The following is a 17,886-nucleotide window of genomic DNA, read 5'->3' as shown; positions in this document are numbered from 1 at the left end:
ACCTGTGATTAAAGTAGACCAACTCAGACCATGTTGGACAGCACGGGTCTATCCTTCAGAAACTTTTAAGATTGGTTCAGGTGAACCCAGTGGAGGTAATCTTGGAGAATCATCTTGCCCTATGTAATGACTGCTGAAGAGCCCTAGGTCAGCTATGGTCTGATATGCTGCTTGGTTTGGGAGCTATGGACTCAGGATCTAGTCGGTTGCTTTTCCCTCCCCAGGTATTGTCTACTTAGACTGGTACACTGGTTCATATCAAGTGAGGAATGTTCCAACTTTTGGGTTGCAGTTTTATGAGAATCTGGTTTATGGCTTGTGGAAGGAAGGCATCACTTTGGGATGAGGAATGCTCCCAGAACCAAAAGGCCAAGCAAGTAGGTGCCTGTTGAGGGCAGAGGTTCCACCTAGATGGTTCCTGAAGCCACAGGCCTCTTGTGGCCTAGGATGGGGACTTTCTGTAAACTTGTCAATAACCCCCCCCCTTTTTTTTTTTTTTTAAATTTGGACAGGATCTTTCTCTGTAGGCCAGGTGGGCCTTGAACTCATGGCCATCCTCCTGCCTTAGCCTCAGGGATTACAGACAAGCCACCAAGCTTGGTTCCTCGTTAGTCTTGAAGACATGTGCTTCAACTAGATGTTCCTGGTGCTCCAGAAGACAGGGATGTCAGCTCCCGAGTTGGGGTTCGCACCCCGAAATGCAGGCGTGAGGGGCGGGTCCCGGCCTGGGCCCGCGCCGCCCCATGTGACCCGGTCCGGCCTGGTGTCGCCTCCTCTCGAGGAGGCGGCGGCGACTTCGGCTCCGCTGCGCGTCGAACCGGCCCTGCGGCCGCTCATGGGCAGCCAGGGCCGCTCGGGTTCCCCCGGGAACCGCGGGCCCAGGGAAAGCGAGGGCGGGGAGGCGAGGGTCGCACGGGGAAAGCGAGGAAGGAGGAAGGGGAAAGCGGGCACCGGGCACGGCGGAAGAGGAAGCGGGGCGGAAGGGAAACCGGGCCTGCAGCCGGCGAGGAAGACAGCGGGGCCGGGGGCTGAGGCGGGCCCGGGGCAGGAAGGAGAGGAGGGCGCAGGCGTGGAGGAAGGACCGAGAAGCTCCGGGAAGCGGGATGAGGGGAGCGCAGGCCCAGGGAAGGAGGAGGAACGGAGGCTCGGGGCCGAGCGGCGGGAGGACGGCAGCCGGGAGAGAGCACGGGAGCGTGGGTGTCAGGCGTGGGGCCGCATCCCGGGGACCCGGACGGCCATGGCGGCGGCCGGCGACGAGGAGGCGGCAGCGGCGGCTGCGGAGCCGTCCGGTCGTCCGGCCGCGGGGCCCGCGCTGTGGCGCCTGCCGGAGGAGCTGCTGCTGCTCATCTGCTCCTACCTCGACATGCGGGCCCTCGGCCGCCTGGCTCAGGTGTGCCGCTGGTTGCGGCGCTTCACCAGCTGCGACCTGCTCTGGCGCCGGATAGCCCGGGCCTCGCTCAACTCCGGCTTCACGCGGCTCGGCACCGACCTGTAAGCGCCCGCTCGCCCGCCCGTTCCCCGCTCCGGGCGGGCCAGCGTCCTGGGAAAGGGCGGGGCGCCGAGGCCTGGTCGGCTCGGGGCCGTGTGGCTCCCGTAATATCGAAACCCAGATTCACCCCCACTCCCTGTGCCCCAGATCCCTCCCCAGCACCCTCGGGGAATCCCGGTGTCACCCCCCCCCCAACCCGAGGAAGCTTCGGGAGAGCATCCCTCAGCGCCCTCCCCTGTGGGCGACTACTCACAATCAGCCAGCCTAAAATACTCTTGAGCCCTCATGAGTTGTGGCTTTTCCTAAATTTTTGACTCTGGGTTCCTCAGCCCAGAACAACTAGGTTGGTCTGCGTCTTGTGCTTCAGGCCCTTGAAGGACGACGCCTGCTGGTTCCAGGACCCAGGCCCACTAGGTGGTCTTTCAACGTGTTTCTGTGGCCTTTGATCCTGTCCACTCTCTCAGAGGTTGTTAGCCTTCAGGGCTCTGATAGTCAAATATACAGAAAAGGCTCCAGAGCCTGTAAAAAAAAAAGAGCTTTTAGTCCCATTGTCAGCATATTTTAGGACTTGATTCAGGCAGAAGGACCCGCAAAAGAAGTCTTGAGGCAACAAGTTGGATTTGGTATAGGCTGTATTCAAGATACTGAAGTTGGGTCATGTCTGAGACTCGTGAATGCAAAACATCCCGAAACATTAGGTTGTTGAACAGGAAGGGGAGAACATGGTCACAGAACTCGTGAGGATAAAATCTTTCAGATTGCAGCCCGCCCTTGCTCAGTTGTAATACTGGAGAATAACAAAAGTTCTTTTTTAAGCATGAGAAGTCATCATCTCTACACAACTATTTTCATTTTAAATGTTTTTCAGGTGCACACCCCCTTAATTGCCCAACCTGCACTTGCTCCCTTACCCACCCTCACAGGAGGGCTAAGTGAATAATGTAATGGGTTTTGAGGTATGCCACGTGTCTCCAATTAGTTCCTTAGAATAAAAATCTCCAGCTAGGCATTATTGGACATAGGTTTTGATATGCAGAGGTATTGGACCAAGTCACAGTATACCAGCAAAGAATGAGTGAGCACATTTGATGTGAGAATTAAAACAAAAACAAACCCGTTGCTGTTTTTGCGGGCGAGTGAGAGTGGGCCAAAGCTGCGTCATTGTGTATCTCTCTCTCATCACTGGCCAGGGTAACTATTTTGCCACGTGTCTTTCACCTGTGGCAATCGTCTCTTTCTACTGTTACTGGGCTCTTGGTGTTTTTGTTATAAATTTGGAATTTTTCTGGGTCATAAATGCTTGACTCTCGTCTATCATCTTTGATAGAGATATGTTTTCCAGTCGATTTTTTATTCTGTTATTTTTATTAGTTTTTATACTTCATTAGAATCTGACAGTCTTGTAATTTTTTTCTCCTTCCCAACCTGATAAATTTCTAATTCTTTCACAGACCTGACAAATTTAATTGCCGACTGATTTGCTTATAACTTGATTTTTTTAAAATGGCATTTTCATCAGTAACACTTGTTTTGGTACAAGGAGAGAAATTCTCTTACTGTATTTTTCTCTTAAAGAGCTCGAAATTGCTATACCTTTTCTTAAGCTTCTCTTTCTCTTTGGTAGGCTTATAGGGCTGTATATTAATGTGAACACACACACATATACACATGTTTGTATATTCAATTTGTATCTGAACTCTCCCTTTTTATCTACTGGTGTTATCTTCCCATTTCCATAACATTTTAAATATGCTGCTCCGTGGAAGAGTGTAATATCTGCTAGGTTTCTATGATACTTGCTGGGGGAAATGTCAGGGTCACTGTTCCACTTCTGCTCAGTTCATGACCAAAACCTCCTATCCTTTCTGATGTTCTAAGAGAGACTGAGAACGATAACAAAATGAAAATAAACTTACAGTAAAAAGTGCTCAGGGTCTGCAAAATGATATTTATTATGGCCTTACTATATTGGGTATGTTCATTTTAATTTTGTGTGTGTGTGTGTGTCCTAGCATGAAGCATTGTCCTTCCAGAGAGGTTGTTTTGCTGTGGCACTTGATAAAGAGCAGGGTCACTGCTCTGGTTTTTGGGTTGAGAGGAGAAATTATGCCTGTTATAGCAGGTGGAGAGCATTTACCAGTGTGACCTGTTTCTGGACAGCTGCAGAGACTTAGTAAACCACTGAGAGGTAGTTGTCATCCCTGAAGAGATAAGGCATTGCCCCAATTTGCTGAAAGGTCAGGGTGCCTGCTCCCCAAGTGCAGATGATCGTTCCCTGCATAATGTCAGCTGTTGGTAGTCATGCTTTGGACTAATTGATGCGGACTGGATAAGAAGTACATCTATAAGCACAGCACAAAACTTGACTTTCTTAGAAGGCATACAGTCTCTCTGGCTCTGAGTTTTAGCTCCTTAAAGACTAGGAATAACATTGTTCAGTAAAATGGGTCCTAACCAGCCATGATTGTGTTCATGTGTTCATTGTGTAGAAAACCTTCCCTAAGTTGTTGTAAAAGAACTTTTTCAATTGCTTGCCTTTCCCTTTATTCTGCAGATGTCAGAAGTGGGCATGGTTTGATTTGGAAGTGCTGCCTAATGATAGGAAACACACACACAAACACACAGATAACATCCAGGTTCTCTCATCTGTCCTGAATGTTTTCACAAACATGACAGCACAACCCGTGGGCTTAGGGACTGCACTTGCTGCTTAAGGGCCTTCTGATTTTCAGAAACACTAACTGCTAAGGTTTACTGACCTTCCGGCCCAGGGCAAGCCCTGTTCCGTTTAGCTCTTCCTAACTGATCATAGCTTTGTTGAGTAAGATGAACTGCTTGGGTTCCTTGTCATTTGTTAATGGTCTTATTCTTGTGCTTGAAGGCATTTGAGCCACTTAAAAACCACAAACAAATAATTTGCTTCCCTTTAGGCCTCTTGCCCAGTCAACACTAAGAAGTATTCTAAGTGGGACTCCCCCCCCCCCCGTTTTTTTTAGGAAACAGAAAGTAGTTTGAATTAGTCATCTGATTTCAAATTAGTTTTATTTGAAAGCTTTATGAAGCCTAGGGAAATAGAAATATCTTGGTTATAATCGTAAAAATCTAGGCAGTGTTTTATACAGAGATTTTTTGAATAAAGAATGGGGTGGGCACTCACCCAATTCAGTGTGTAAGAACACAGCAGTAGACTCCACCAGGTCTATCATATATGATGCCTGCTGTGTGCAAGAAACACATGATGGGGGAGGAGCAGAGGTACTGTGTGTAAATTCGGATATGGGTAATTAGTGGGAGCAAAGGAAGGGGAAATCTGCACAGAGACCTGTTTAGATAATACTTGCAATTTCTATGTTTAAGAAAGCTTACTTGACCCCTTCTTTATTTCAGTGTTTCATATTTTCAAACGGGAATTTCCTATGGTTAGTTCCGTGGGTGCTCTTCCATTAGCCCGGGATAGATTTGCCTGGAATTAACAATAGGAGTGTCAGGAGGAGAGCCTCTGAGGTGTTTGCCCTGGCATGCAGACTCATTCCTTTGACAGTCCTGCAGCCTTGGAGCTCTTTGAGGCTGGGGGCTGAGGATATCTATTTCAGTGACTACCGTCCAGAGAGGGGAGATAGACGCAGATAAGCAGAGTGTGTTTGTTTGTTTTAAAATGATTGCACCTAAGAGTCCCCCTCCCCCCAGGAAGAGAAAGCATGAAGTTTCCTTCCCTAACTGAATGGAGAGGGCATTGCTGACTGTAAGGCCTAAATTGTGATTTTTAGGAGACAATTAGCAACTCGAAATTATCCTCGACTTTCTTCTTGCCCTTTCTGCCTTACCTGTGAGGAGTCACCTCTCCTTAGCTGCTCAGAGGTTTCCTGGAGGGATATGTTGTTGTCTTAGTTGTTTGGAAAGGCCTTTTGAAAAAACTATTTTATTTTAAAATGTGGTATGTATGGGTGTGTGCACATGCATGTAGTTGTCTGGGGAGGTCAGAGATATTGGATCCCTGGTGCCAGAGGGTGCTGAGACTAAAGCCAGGTCCTCTGGAAGAGCTGTATGTGCTCTTAACCACTGAGCCATCTCTCCAGCCCCAGGCCTTATTTATTTATTGATGGTTTCTGAGTTAATAAAAGGAGGGTTCAGTTTACATGTTCACAGTAAATGCACCTGCAGAAGCAGGAAATGGTCTGGTGCAAGGCCTGTCTTTAGAGGAGGCCTCTTTCAAGGCTGCAGGGCTGAGGTAGTCCCTGCCTTTCCACCCTAGGGGCCGTCTCTAACTCTCAGGGCAGAGTCACAAAGAAAGCAGACTTCACCGGCTGCAGTGTGAGTGCATTTGGAGATCTAGATCCTTCACCCAAGTCAAGTTTGGGTTGAGCTTCTGAAATCCAGGTGGTGGCAAGATTACTGAGGAAGCACACAGGTTTTAAATAATTATTTTTGAGTTCTTGACATAGGGAAGAATCTCCTTTGTATGAAGTTATACCCTTAACTCTGAGTTGACCTTGGCATTGGATTAGTCCTGTCTCCTAACCGTGGAACAAAGAGAAATTCAGGTTGACTTTCTTTGAGGCCAGGTTCTAGGAAGATTTGAAAATTAACATGAGAAGGAATAAAGGGAAAAATGGATTATGAGTTTCAGAGGAAAATCTGACTCTCCTACCCCTATCTACAGAAATTGTTCAGAAAATTCTCTGGTGGGGGCTGGAGAGATGTCTCAGAGGTTAAGAGCATTGCCTGCTCTTCCAAAGGTCCTGAGTTCAATTCCCAGCAACCACATGGTGGCTCACAACCATCTGTAATGGGGTCTGGTGCCCTCTTCTGGCCTGCAGGCATACAGACAGACAGAATATTGTATGCATAATAAATAAATAAATATTTAAAAAAAAAGAAAATTATCTAGTGTATGCTATCAGATGAGGTTGGAGCAAGACAGACTTGCTTCATTTTTGAGGCAGCCTTCTTGTTCTGTAGTCTTGTTCAGGTCCATGGGCTTTAGGTGGAGCTCCATAGAAGCAAGGTGGTCATACCAGTTAATGTACATATGAGTCCTAGCTCCTGGGAACACTCATCTAAACTGAGAATGAGACTATCTGGAAAAAGAATTGACCCTTGTTGCAGGGTTGGCTGCCTCGTCTCAGCTCTGAGTCAGTCTTTCATTTTCTTCAGACTGTCCGCATCGCCCTCCCTGGAAGAATGGGCCACCCAATGAGCCCCTCTTTAGCCTACAATTAATTGCCTGCGCATTCTTTCTTTTCTCTTCTTTTTTGGTATTTGACATGAGCTCAAATTGCTGAGAAAGGTGACAACTGTGAAATGAAGACAGGGCTTGGAGACACCTTAAAAAATACATGTAAAGGCCATTAAATGACAAGAGCAGACTGCCAGGCTCTTTCAAAACATTACCATGTCTGTTGACTTTCCATTCCTTGTTCACAGCACAAAATTGGAGGTCAAAGAATCATAGGAGTTAGAGATGGAAAAGACATTTGGGGTCAGCCAGTTCATCCCTCCGCCCTCTCCCACCCCTTATTCCAAATCATTCCTTACGTTATATTTTCTCCCTCAACTCCCGTGCAGTTTTCACGGTCTTCACTCAGCCCCAGCCATCACCTTTGGGGAACGATGGTGGAGGTTCTGGTCAGCTTCACCATGGTGAAGCAAGATATTGCCATTGCCCCCAATTGACATTCATGAACTTTGTTGGTGGTCTCAGCCGAAATGCTGAAGGCCTTACAGAATGGCTCTCTGTTGCTTTTCCTGATAGAGTCTCAAGAGCATCAGTGTGTGGTGACGCAAGCGAAGAGGGGCTCTGCTGAATTGAGCCCTAGATTTTTGCTTTTTAAATCTCTTGACCTGAAGGGAACTGATATCTGATATATGGACTGGGGACAGATAGTAATAATGGAAGTCTATTTAATTGAGGTTTTGATAAGAAATGCAACAGAAACTGGTGGATTTGCCGGGCATGGTGTACGTGTCTTTAATCCCAGCACTTGGGAGACAAAGGCAGGTAGATCTTTCTTTGTGAGTTTGAGGCCAGCCTGGTCTACATGGTGAGTTCCAGGACAGTCAGAGATTTTGTCTCAAAAAGTCTAAAAAGAGAGAGAGAGAGAGAGAGAGAGACAGAGAGAGAGAGAGAGAGAGAGAGAGAGAGAGAGAGAGAATTGATGGTGGGTTGGGGTACATGAGATGGTACAGTGGGTAAAGATGCTTGCTGCCAAGGCTGATGGCCTGAGTTTGAGTCTCTGGAACCCACATGGTAGGAGGCCCACCTCACACAAGTTGTTGTCTGACCTCTACATGTGTACCATGGCACGTGTGCAGCCACACACATCCTCTCTTCCCTCTCTTCCCCAGCCTCCGCAATGTAATTTAAAATTTTTTTGGATTAAATAAACATAAGAAATGTTTATTTAAGTAGTAGTAGTAGGCGGCTGCTTGGGGAAATGCAGGTTGGGGAAAAAAGGAGAGTTGCCCTCCTGAGGGGAAACTTTGGAAAGCTTCAGCTTTAAGCCGAATTGAGAGCCGATGAGTTGGAGGTGGGAGTCTCGGGAAGGAAACACTGTTACCTTTGTGGTTCCTTTCCTTACTTATTTGTGTATGCGTGTGTGGGTACGCATGTGTGGAATTCAGAGGACAACCTCTGGGGATTGGTTTTCTCCTTCGATCGGGAGTGTTCCGAGGATTGGACTCCGGTTGTTGGGTTGGTGGCAAGTGTCCTTATTCGCTGAGCCACTTTGCCAGCCCTCCCCTTTGCTGTAGGGGGCAGAGAAAGAGAAGTCACGCTCATTGGCCCCCAGTTTGGAAAGGGAAGAGTCGTTTTTAGAGGCCGCTCTGGAGTGCTATCCCTAACTCCCCCTTCTTGTTGCAGCAGCTGTTGGGAGCGCTCCGAAGGGGGTATTATGTTTCTTCTGGTAACTCTGCCAAGAATGAGAGGAAATCCACAATCTGTGGGGTTTGAGGGTGGGGTGGGGATAGGGTGGCAGGTGATGGGACAGGGAAATTAAATTGTTTTATAGTAAATACGTTGAGATACTTTTCCTGGAGAGCAGTTTTACTGAAAGGTACAGTATATTTCCCCTGTTCACAAACTTAATGAGTTCCTTTCTTTAGAAAAAGGAAATAGTTTTCAGTACTTTTTCTTTCTCATAGTTCTAGCTTTGACCTCCTATTTCTTTGCATTTCCTTTATAAAGTCTATACTGACTTTCTAAAGATACATCAAGATTCAGACATGGGTGTTGTGTGCTCAAGACAGGGCTCCCTGCCCAGGGTGCTGTCAGGAGAGCTGTTCACTCATCCTTATCGTGCCTACATTTTGGCTTTCATCATAGCAGCCCAGAGACTGGAGATGTGAGGACTGGCTCGTGGTGTATGGTTCACATTCTCCATCCCTTTGTCCAGGCTAGCGGGACACTAGGGATTTTAAAGTCTCGGTACTTTGAGTGATTAATATGGAACACAGCTTTAAGATTAAAAACAATAAAAAGTAACCCTGGGAAGCAGAGTGGTGTAATTATTCCTCACGTTTCAGATGGGGAGTCCAGGCAGAAGGAGACAAGAGAGCAGAGTGTAACTAAGTCAGCCTGTGCGTAATTCATGACTCGGGGAGACTTGTCCATACACACGCACACCAATAGCAGCTTCTTTTACTGTTGTTTCTTCTCAGAAAGTGCTAGACCAGCCTTTTTAGTGGAGAACTCATTCTGTAGTCAATTGAATGTGGGAAATGCCTTGCGCCACACCCCTCTGGGACCGCAGTGCCCACGGACAAATTAAAGGCACTGAGAAGTTCTTTCATAGAGGGAACTGTTTAATTTTGTTTTATCCTTCATTGTCCAAAATATTTTGATCATAAAACATTTTTCCTGCTTAATATTTGTTAACATTTTGCTGAACACATCCTGGACAGGTGCTTTGCAAGTTACAGAGCTTGGCCAGTGACAGGAGAGACAGCGTAAGCATGGCTCACACCTGAAGCTCACAGTGAAGGGTGGGGGAGGCTCACTGCTCCTGAAACTGCTATGGATGGCTGGGACTTAGCCTAGAATTTGGATACTTAACATTGAGTTCTTATTTCCTTCCTTCCTTCCTTCCTTCCTTATTTTTTTTTTTTCTTTTTTCCAAGACAGGGTTTCTCTGTGTAGCCCTGATTGTCCTGGAATGTACTCTGTAGACCAGGCTGGCCTCAAACTCACAGAGATCCGCCTACCTCTGTCTCCCGAGTGCTGGGATTAAAGGTGTTGCCACCACTGCCAGGTCTTATGTTGAGTTCTTAAAGATGTGCATATTACAGATGTCTTGCTAGGAAGAGCTTAAATTTTTTTTTAGATTTATTCTTTATGTGTAAGAATGTTTTTGCTTGCATGTGTGTATGTGCACTGTGTGCATGCCTGGTGCCTGCAGAGAGCAGAAGAAGGTGTCAGATCCCCTGGAACTGGAGTTATGGACAGTTGTGAGTCACCATATGGGTGCTGGGAACTGAACCTGTGTCTTCTTGTCCCGGCAGTGGTGACACATGCATTTTATGCCAACACTCGGAAGGCAGAGGCAGGTGGAGCTCTGAGTTTGAGGCCAGCCTGGTCTACAAAGTGAGTTCCAGGACAGCTAGGGCTACACAGAACCCTGTCAAAAATAAAAATAAAAAAAAAAAAAGGAAGAAAGAAAGAAAGAAAGAAAAAAAGAACAGGTGCTCTCAACTGCTGCTGTCTCCCTGGCCCAGGAAGGACATCTGAACCTCTGGGTAGTGTTGAACACAGTGAGACTTGCCAAAGGGAGAACATATTTTTGAAAACTCTTTAAATTAAAAAAAGATTCTTTCCTCCTTCCCTTCCTCCTTTCTTCACTTAGGCTGTGGGGGAAGAGTCAGGCCAATCTCTGAGCTCAGACAGACTGGCCTACTCAGTGAGCCCCAGGCCAGTGAGAGCTGAAAAGGCAAGATGGGCTCCGTGTGGTGCACAAATTCAATTTTAGCCGGTGTGTGTGTTAGCTTGGTCTACCTACCCAGCTTGGTGAGGAGGGTGGTGATGAATTTGACTAGTCTCTTGAAGAGAATCAAGCATTGCCAAAGACAGAGATAGGCTGGTACTGTTGGTGCTGGTGATACAGGTAGGGTGGAGCTTCTTAAGTTTTTTTTTCTACTCATGATCTCCTTTTGCCTGATAATATATAACCCTGGGTATAAAAGTTTGTAAAATAGGTAGGTATGCAAATAAAAAGTTCACTGATAATAAGTCATAATGAAATGTACTCTGAAACAATTCTTTGTAATGTATGACTTTATCATTTATTAAAGATGAAATATATAATGAGATGGATTTTGCAGAAGGAATCAGGTGGTTGCTGAGTATTTGATGCTGCAGCATGTCCAGTGTGTTTTCCAGGCTGACTGATGCTCTGGTATCTGAGTGTCATGCCAAGATCCCTCTTCTGCATCGTTTCTAATACAAAATGGCAAAAGGATGGTTAGGACCATTTTAGAAATTGTTGGGAATTCTACCGTAATCCCAAGCTAAAGTTGACCTAATGATTGAATGTGTATTCATGTGGATGAATGTCTGTATATGTGTGAGTGCATTTTTGTGGGTATGCAGATATGTATGTGAGCATGTGGGAGTATTTATGTGTGCATATGGAGGCCAGAGTTGACATTGGGTGTCTTATCCCTCTGCCCCTTGTTTTTGAGAGAGGGTCTTTCACTGAACCTACTGGTAGGGCTGGACTGGCTGTCCTTGAGCCCTTGGGATCTACTTGTCTCTGCCCAGCCAGTGCCAGGGTTTTATGTGGGTTTTGAGCATGCACAGCAGGTAATCTTTATTCTTGGGCTGACATTGTGGATATTTAACACCACACCCTTTTATATGGGCCTGGGGATCCAAACTCAGGTTCTCATGCTTGTGTCAGAACTTTGCCAACTGAGCCATCATCTCCCTATGCCAGTTTAATATATTTTTTTCTTACGTGAAACTTGCCAGGCAGTCATGGTGCATGCCTTTAATCCCAGCATTCAGGAGATAGAAGTAGGCAGATCTGAGAATAGATAGAAGTGATAGAAGTGGCCTGAGTTTGAGGCCAGCCTGGTCTACATAATGAGTTCCAGGACAGCCAAAGCTACACAGAAAAACCTTGTCTTGAAAAACCACACACACACAAGAAGTTGGCACCTCAAATAGCAGATTTCAAAGTTCAGCATTCTAACAGTACAATCCAAAGACACTTACATACTGAGGAATGGTGGGAGAAAAATATTTTGTTTTTGTTTTCCATAAATTATTATGTTTCTGTAAGAGCAGAAAGCTTTGTGTATACAGCAAAAATACTGCAATTCATAACATCTAGTAGTCTTTCGTTTGAGCCAAGAGGCTTCAGCAGCAGTGGGTGGCATGAAGGGCTGTGCAGTCCAGAGAGCACGTGTTGTGTTTCAGACCAAGGCGGCAGTGAAGTCAATGCAGCATGAATGAACTGTCAGAACTACTTCTGGTTCATTATGCATTTGGTTTTGGATTCATTTTTGTTTCACCTTTTACTGATTTGAAATTTTTCATGACTCCCACATTGATTTGTACCATGGGTTGCATGGTTAAGAAACCATGGTGTCAGGTACAGGGTTAAGTGTGGAAGAGCAGCTTGCTGCAGTCATATAGCTTGGAACATGGGTGTGAGATGGAAGAAGGGGGTTGGCATTAGGGAGCCTCTGGAGGAAGATATGGGGCGTTCTTGTCAGTGCCGTGCTGTCCTGTGTGAAGTCTTATCAAGGTGACCCTAGATTCTAGGTGAAGTAAATTTAACACGATTTAAAAAAATTTCATTGAGCTTTTCAGAACCTTAATTATGGCCATGTGCTGTCAGGTGCAAGACCAGAGGAAGATTACAAGTTTCTCGCTGAGCTGCTTGGCACTTAGAATAGGTAGAACTGGTGGGCATGGGCAATCTGGGAAGGTCTGCTCTCCGGAGAGGGAGAAATCAAAGGAAAGAAGAGGTGGTGCTAAGGCAAAACCCAAGCCCTCAGACTCCATACACTGTGCCTCTCTCACTGGCTCAGGGACCATGGTGGCCTTGTTGCGCACTTGCCCCCTCTTCTTAAGTTCCAAAGGGCAAGCAGTCTTGCCTGTCACTTCAGTAGGCAGTGCAAGATGGGTTGGGGAAGAAAGGGATTAATGTTCTGTGAGTTTTCTGATCCTGGAGATACGTACACTCACACATACAGACACACACGCATGTATGCACGTGCACACTCCCTCCCCCCTCCAGCCATTGTTCTTCAGAGCAGGTTTGTTTATTTGCCTTTGATTTGGAGGTGTGAGATTGGAAAGGGGAATTGAAAGGTCTTTCTAGATGATGTCCTGGATCATTTCTGCCCCTCTGGACTCATTTGGTAAGGTTTTAAGGGACCAGGTAGCTTACGTGGGTGCATGTTGTATTGTTTTTGTTTAAAATAGTTCATGCACCCAGGAATGCAGTCAGACTCTAATGGTGACTAAGTGCCTGAAAGCTGAGCTGGAAGGGAAAGGAAACAAGGGAGAGATGAGCCTGAGGCAAGGGAAGGAGGGCTGGGGAAAATGGCAGTTCAGCCAGGCCCCTGGGCCAAGTTAGAGAATTTTCCTTGCATTAACAGTCTTGGGGAGATTTATTTATAGGACACTAATCGAGTTCTTTGAGGGGAGCACCCTCACTTTATATCAGCATTTGGGGAAATGGTTAGCCTGTGGCCATTTCAAGGGTGAGGGCGAGGCCTTTATTGGTTTCCAAGGCACACCAGCCTCTGTCCTCAAGGGCACTTTCCTTCTGCCTGGTTCTGCCCTCTCTGAGAGGAGGAGAACAGGCATCAGAGAAAAACTTGGAGCCTGGCTGATTTTTTTTCAGGTATTGAGTCCAATAAAAATTTAGATACAATGTGACTACCATCTAGGGTATTCTCATAGGATTGGTGAAGGGAGATGGGAAAGCCCTTAAGTCATTTTGTAACAAAGTTAATTTTTTCAAGTCAAGCCACATGGCCTGCTCTTTGAAAAGCTGAAGCTGATTTGAGGAACCACAGCTGAGTGTTTGGTTATGGTGTTGACTTTAAAAGAAGATTCCTGCCTGGTCTACAAGAGCTAGTTCCAGGGCAGGCTCCAAAATCACAGAGAAACCCTGTCTCGAAAAACCAAAAAAAAAAAAAAAAAAAAAGAAGATTCCTGCATCCTCTCCTGCTTAGCTGCAGTTTCTAAAGTTCAGCTTTGGAAGGTTCTAGTTGCCGAGACTCCTCAGGGAAGTCTCAGACTCCCTAGGAAAGTTTCAGTCACCAAGTTACTGTTAAGTGACCAGGGGGGATGAGAGAAATACCCTTCTCCTAATTCAGGAACTGTGTGGATTCCTTCCTTCTCCACATCTTCCTCTGGGATCGAGAATATGACACCTTTAGCTTGTTAACTTAGACCTAGTTTAGGAGGAGAGGTGTAACTACCCACTGTCTTCCCAGTCTCTGGCGTCGGAGGGAGGGGCACCTGCAGGGAAGTGTTGGCATAAAAAGTGTGTGCTTTTTCAGTTCTGGGTCAGCTCTTTTCCTGTCCTCAGTTCTCTCCCTGTGGTACAGGCTGCTTTCTAATGATATGAAATAGGGACCACATCCACCTGGTAGGAAAATCCAGTAAAAGATCCATGCCCACCTAACAGCCTTCAGCCTAAAAGATAAAATGTTTGTATTACAGGAATAACTTTTAAAAGTTATAACTAAATTGATTAGGAGAAAAATAATTATTATTTTAGATTTAGTGGTGACATCCCTGATACCCGGGATTAGCTAGTAGATATATTTGTGTTTGCAATATATTTCTGTGATGATATATGATCACTTTAGATATTAGTTTTAGGTGTTATCATTAAAATATCAGACTTGTATAAATTATATTCAAGTTGTTTTATTATTGTTAGATTATGTGTATATGTATGTGATATGTGTGTAAATCCAGAAGCATGTGCCACTGTGCACTTGTGAAGGTCAGAGGACTTTTGGTGCTGGTGCTCTCCTTCTGTTGTGGGTGCTGAGGATCAAACTCAGGCCATCAGGCTTGTGTGGCAGGCACTCTTACTTGAGCCATCTCTGGCCGTGTGGACTATTACCCTCATTTCATAGGTGTAGAAGGAGACGGAAAGGCACCTGGAGTTACATAGTCCACACCCTGGCGATTCCAGTTCTCTGAGTCTGCCTTCTGTGCCCCACAGAACTTTATTTAACCCGTTTAGTTAAAGGTAGGAAGACACATTACTATGTGCTGTATCGAAAACCTTGTTCACTGTTGGTTGTGGTGGCGCACGCTTTAATCCCAGCACTCATATATACCACTCATCATTAAAAGCCTGCAGACAAAAGTTTTGATTTCAAGAGTCTAATGGGCACACATTTGAAAAGATGGCTTGGGCAGGCATAAAGATATCTAGTCCATTTCAAGCTCTGGTCTTACTTATTTACATAAATTAATTATTTTGATCTGTAAAGTCATGAATATATAGGACTGAGTTTTAAAAACAGAGATATGCCAGGCGGTGGCGGTGTGCCACCTTTAATCCCAGAACTTGGAAGACAAAGGCAGGCGGATCTCTGTGAGTTTCAGGCCAGCCTGGTCTACAAAGGGAGTTCCAGGACAGGCTCCAAAGCTACAGAGAAACCCTGTCTTGAAATAATCCCCCAACGAAAGAAAAAGCAAAACAAAACAAACTTGTTCCTATCCTAAGGCACTCTTAATATACATCTTCTTATCTGTTATCCATAAAGCTTAGGCTTCCATGGTAGTTTTTACTTAGTCTTACAGTTACTGTTGTTTACTGTGCAACAGCTGTCTCCATGGTTGTGGGCCCTCACACTGTCCTTTCCAGTGCTCTTCGTGTCTATCCCATTGCCTTAGTGTGCCCGTCCCTCCCACAGGCAAGCATCTGGGCTGTTTCCAGCTCATACATTGTAAAATGTAGTTTTCGTTTGAGTTATTTGTTTGTAATACAGTGCTGATAGTGGAAATTTGAGATCAGAACCCAGTACCAGCAGTGCATAACCAAACCCAGTATTTATGAAGTCAAAGCCTTGTCAGGCTTTCCCACCTAGTAGAAGTGAGGTGGTATTTAATAACTGTTTGAAGGTACATTTCTGTAAACGAGTACTCAGAAATGTTTTTTCAGTGTTTCTTTGTGGGAATCCCACGTGACTGCTCGCAGGCTCTGTTGGACATGGATGGCTGGATACTAGAGACACAGGTGTTGTTTCGATAGATTTGCATCAGCTCCCTACAGGTTGTAGAGATGGAATTTGTATTTACAGTGTTCATTCTCCTGACTTTTGTTTACCTTTGAATTTCTTTTTCCACCTCTGTTAGCATTTCAAAATCAATAGAATCAACTTACAAACTTTATAAATCATATATTTTGTTTCTACTTTTCTTTGGAGTGTATATATTTCATTTTCTTCTACCTGAACTATCTTAAATTTACCCTTTTTTGTTTTATTTTTGACTTTTTTTTTTTTTTGAGATGGGATGAGACAAGATCTTGCTTATAGCTGAGACTGACCTGGACTCACTATGTGATCCAGGCTAGCTTTGAACTCAACAAATTCTTCTGCCTCATCCTTTTGAGTGTTGAGGTCACAAGCTTATGTTATCATGTCTACCTCAATTTCCTTTTATTTCCTTTTTTTTTTTTTTTTTAGGTTTACTATATTGTAGTATGAGATGTCCATCTCAATCAGTTCTTTTTTTCTTTACCGGTACATACTCAGTTTTGTCAACATCTTTTATTTTTATTTTTTTATTTGTACTGAGGATTGAATCCAGAGCCTTACAAGTACACATCTAGTCTACTGCTGAGTTACCCCTCTCCTTACGTCATACCAACTGCCTCTAAGTGCCTATATATATATATATATATATATATAAAATTTTTTTTTGGTTTTTCGAGACAGGGTTTCTCTGTGGTTTTGGAGCCTGTCCTGGAACTAGCTCTTGTAGACCAGGGTGGTCTCAAACTCACAGAGATCTGCCTACCTCTGCCTTCCAAGTGCTGGGATTAAAGGCATGCGCCACCACCGCCCGAGTGCCTATATTTTTAAGGGACATTTTTTTCCTCTTTAGTAAATATTACATTGTAAAAGAATTGGGAAATATATAAATCACAACTGTCTCATGGTTAATTAAGAAATTAAGCTGAGTGAAAGGCAAATGGAAGAAGGGAATCTTTTTTTTTTTTTTTTGGTTTTTTTGAGACAGGGTTTCTCTGTGGTTTTGAGAAGAAGGGAATCTTGATGAGGGTTAGGAGGAGGACTCATTTTCATACTGTTAACCTTCCATCTGTGTATCTCTCTGTGTTTTGTTTGTTTGTTTTTTGTTTTTGTTTTTTGAGACAGGGTTTCTCTGTAGTTTTGGAGCCTATCCTGGAACTAGCTCTTGTAGACAAGGCTGGTCTCGAACTTACAGAGATCCCTCTGCCTCTGCCTTCCAAGTGCTGGGATTAAAGGCGTGCGCCACCACCGCCAGGCATATCTCTGTGTTTTTAAAATTCAGTCCTATATATTCATGACTTTACAGATCAAAATAATTAATTTATGCAAATAAGTAAGGCCAGAGCTTGAAATGGACTAGATATCTTTATGCCTGCCCAAGCCATCTTTTCAAATGTGTGTCCATTAGACTCTTGAAATCAAAACTTTTGTCTGCAGGCTTTTAATGATGAGTGGTATATATGAAGGTGTAAGTAGAGACAGAGAGAAATGTGTGTGTGTCAGTGAATTTCTAGCAGATCTAGTGTTTATCACCGTGTGTCTCAGCAGTGCACCTAGTGTGCCTTGTGTGGTCAAGTGTTTGAAGCCATGGAGACAGATAGGCAGGTATCCAATATGGAACTTTCACATTCTTATCCATGATTTCAAAATTCTGCCTAAAGATGTACTCAAAAGGCCTTTGAACTCTTCCCTGTCTTCACATCCCAAACTATGCCATTCTTCCTGATGGTACCCTGTCTTTTACTGCTCTTACCCTCATTCAAACATCTATTACTCAGTCAACATTTTTTTTTTTTTTTTGGTTTTTCGAGACAGGGTTTCTCTGTAGCTTTGGAGCATGTCCTGGAACTCCTTTTGTAGACCTGGCCTCGAACTCACAGAGATCCACCTGCCTCTGCCTCCTGAGTGTTGGGATTAAAGGCATGCACCAGCACCGCCCGGCGTCAACATTTTTTTTTTATGTAAAGTGTAAAACATGGAAAATAATTGTACAAAGACCATCCATATCCTCACCATCTAGTGCTCATAATTTTTTGGTCATATTTGCTTAATCCTGCATTTCAAAGTAAGTTACAGGGGGCTGGAGAGATGGCTCAGTGGTTAAGAGCATTGCCTGCTCTTCCAAAGGTCCTGAGTTCAATTCCCAGCAACCACATGGTGGCTCA

At 44.8% G+C, this 17,886-nt stretch overlaps 1 protein-coding gene across 2 annotated transcripts in view; it reads left to right on the top strand.

Annotated features, from left to right (window-relative positions):
• Positions 1–633: 633 nt before the first annotated feature.
• The window catches only part of Fbxw4 (F-box and WD repeat domain containing 4), an 87,948-nt gene continuing 70,695 nt past the window's right edge, over positions 634–17,886 (top strand). Inside the window, exon 1 of one of the 2 annotated variants that reach the window (XM_026781267.1) lies at positions 634–1,491. In XM_026781267.1, the coding sequence (XP_026637068.1) occupies positions 638–1,491 (854 nt within the window). In that variant the 5' untranslated portion in view covers positions 634–637. The remainder of the gene's footprint in view (positions 1,492–17,886) is intronic. The other variant, XM_005352366.3, reaches the window with a different exon arrangement.

This window comes from Microtus ochrogaster, chromosome 8, assembly GCF_000317375.1.
Source record: "Microtus ochrogaster isolate Prairie Vole_2 chromosome 8, MicOch1.0, whole genome shotgun sequence".
Classification (NCBI taxonomy): domain Eukaryota; kingdom Metazoa; phylum Chordata; class Mammalia; order Rodentia; family Cricetidae; genus Microtus; species Microtus ochrogaster.
This window is presented reverse-complemented; position numbering and strand designations above follow the sequence as displayed.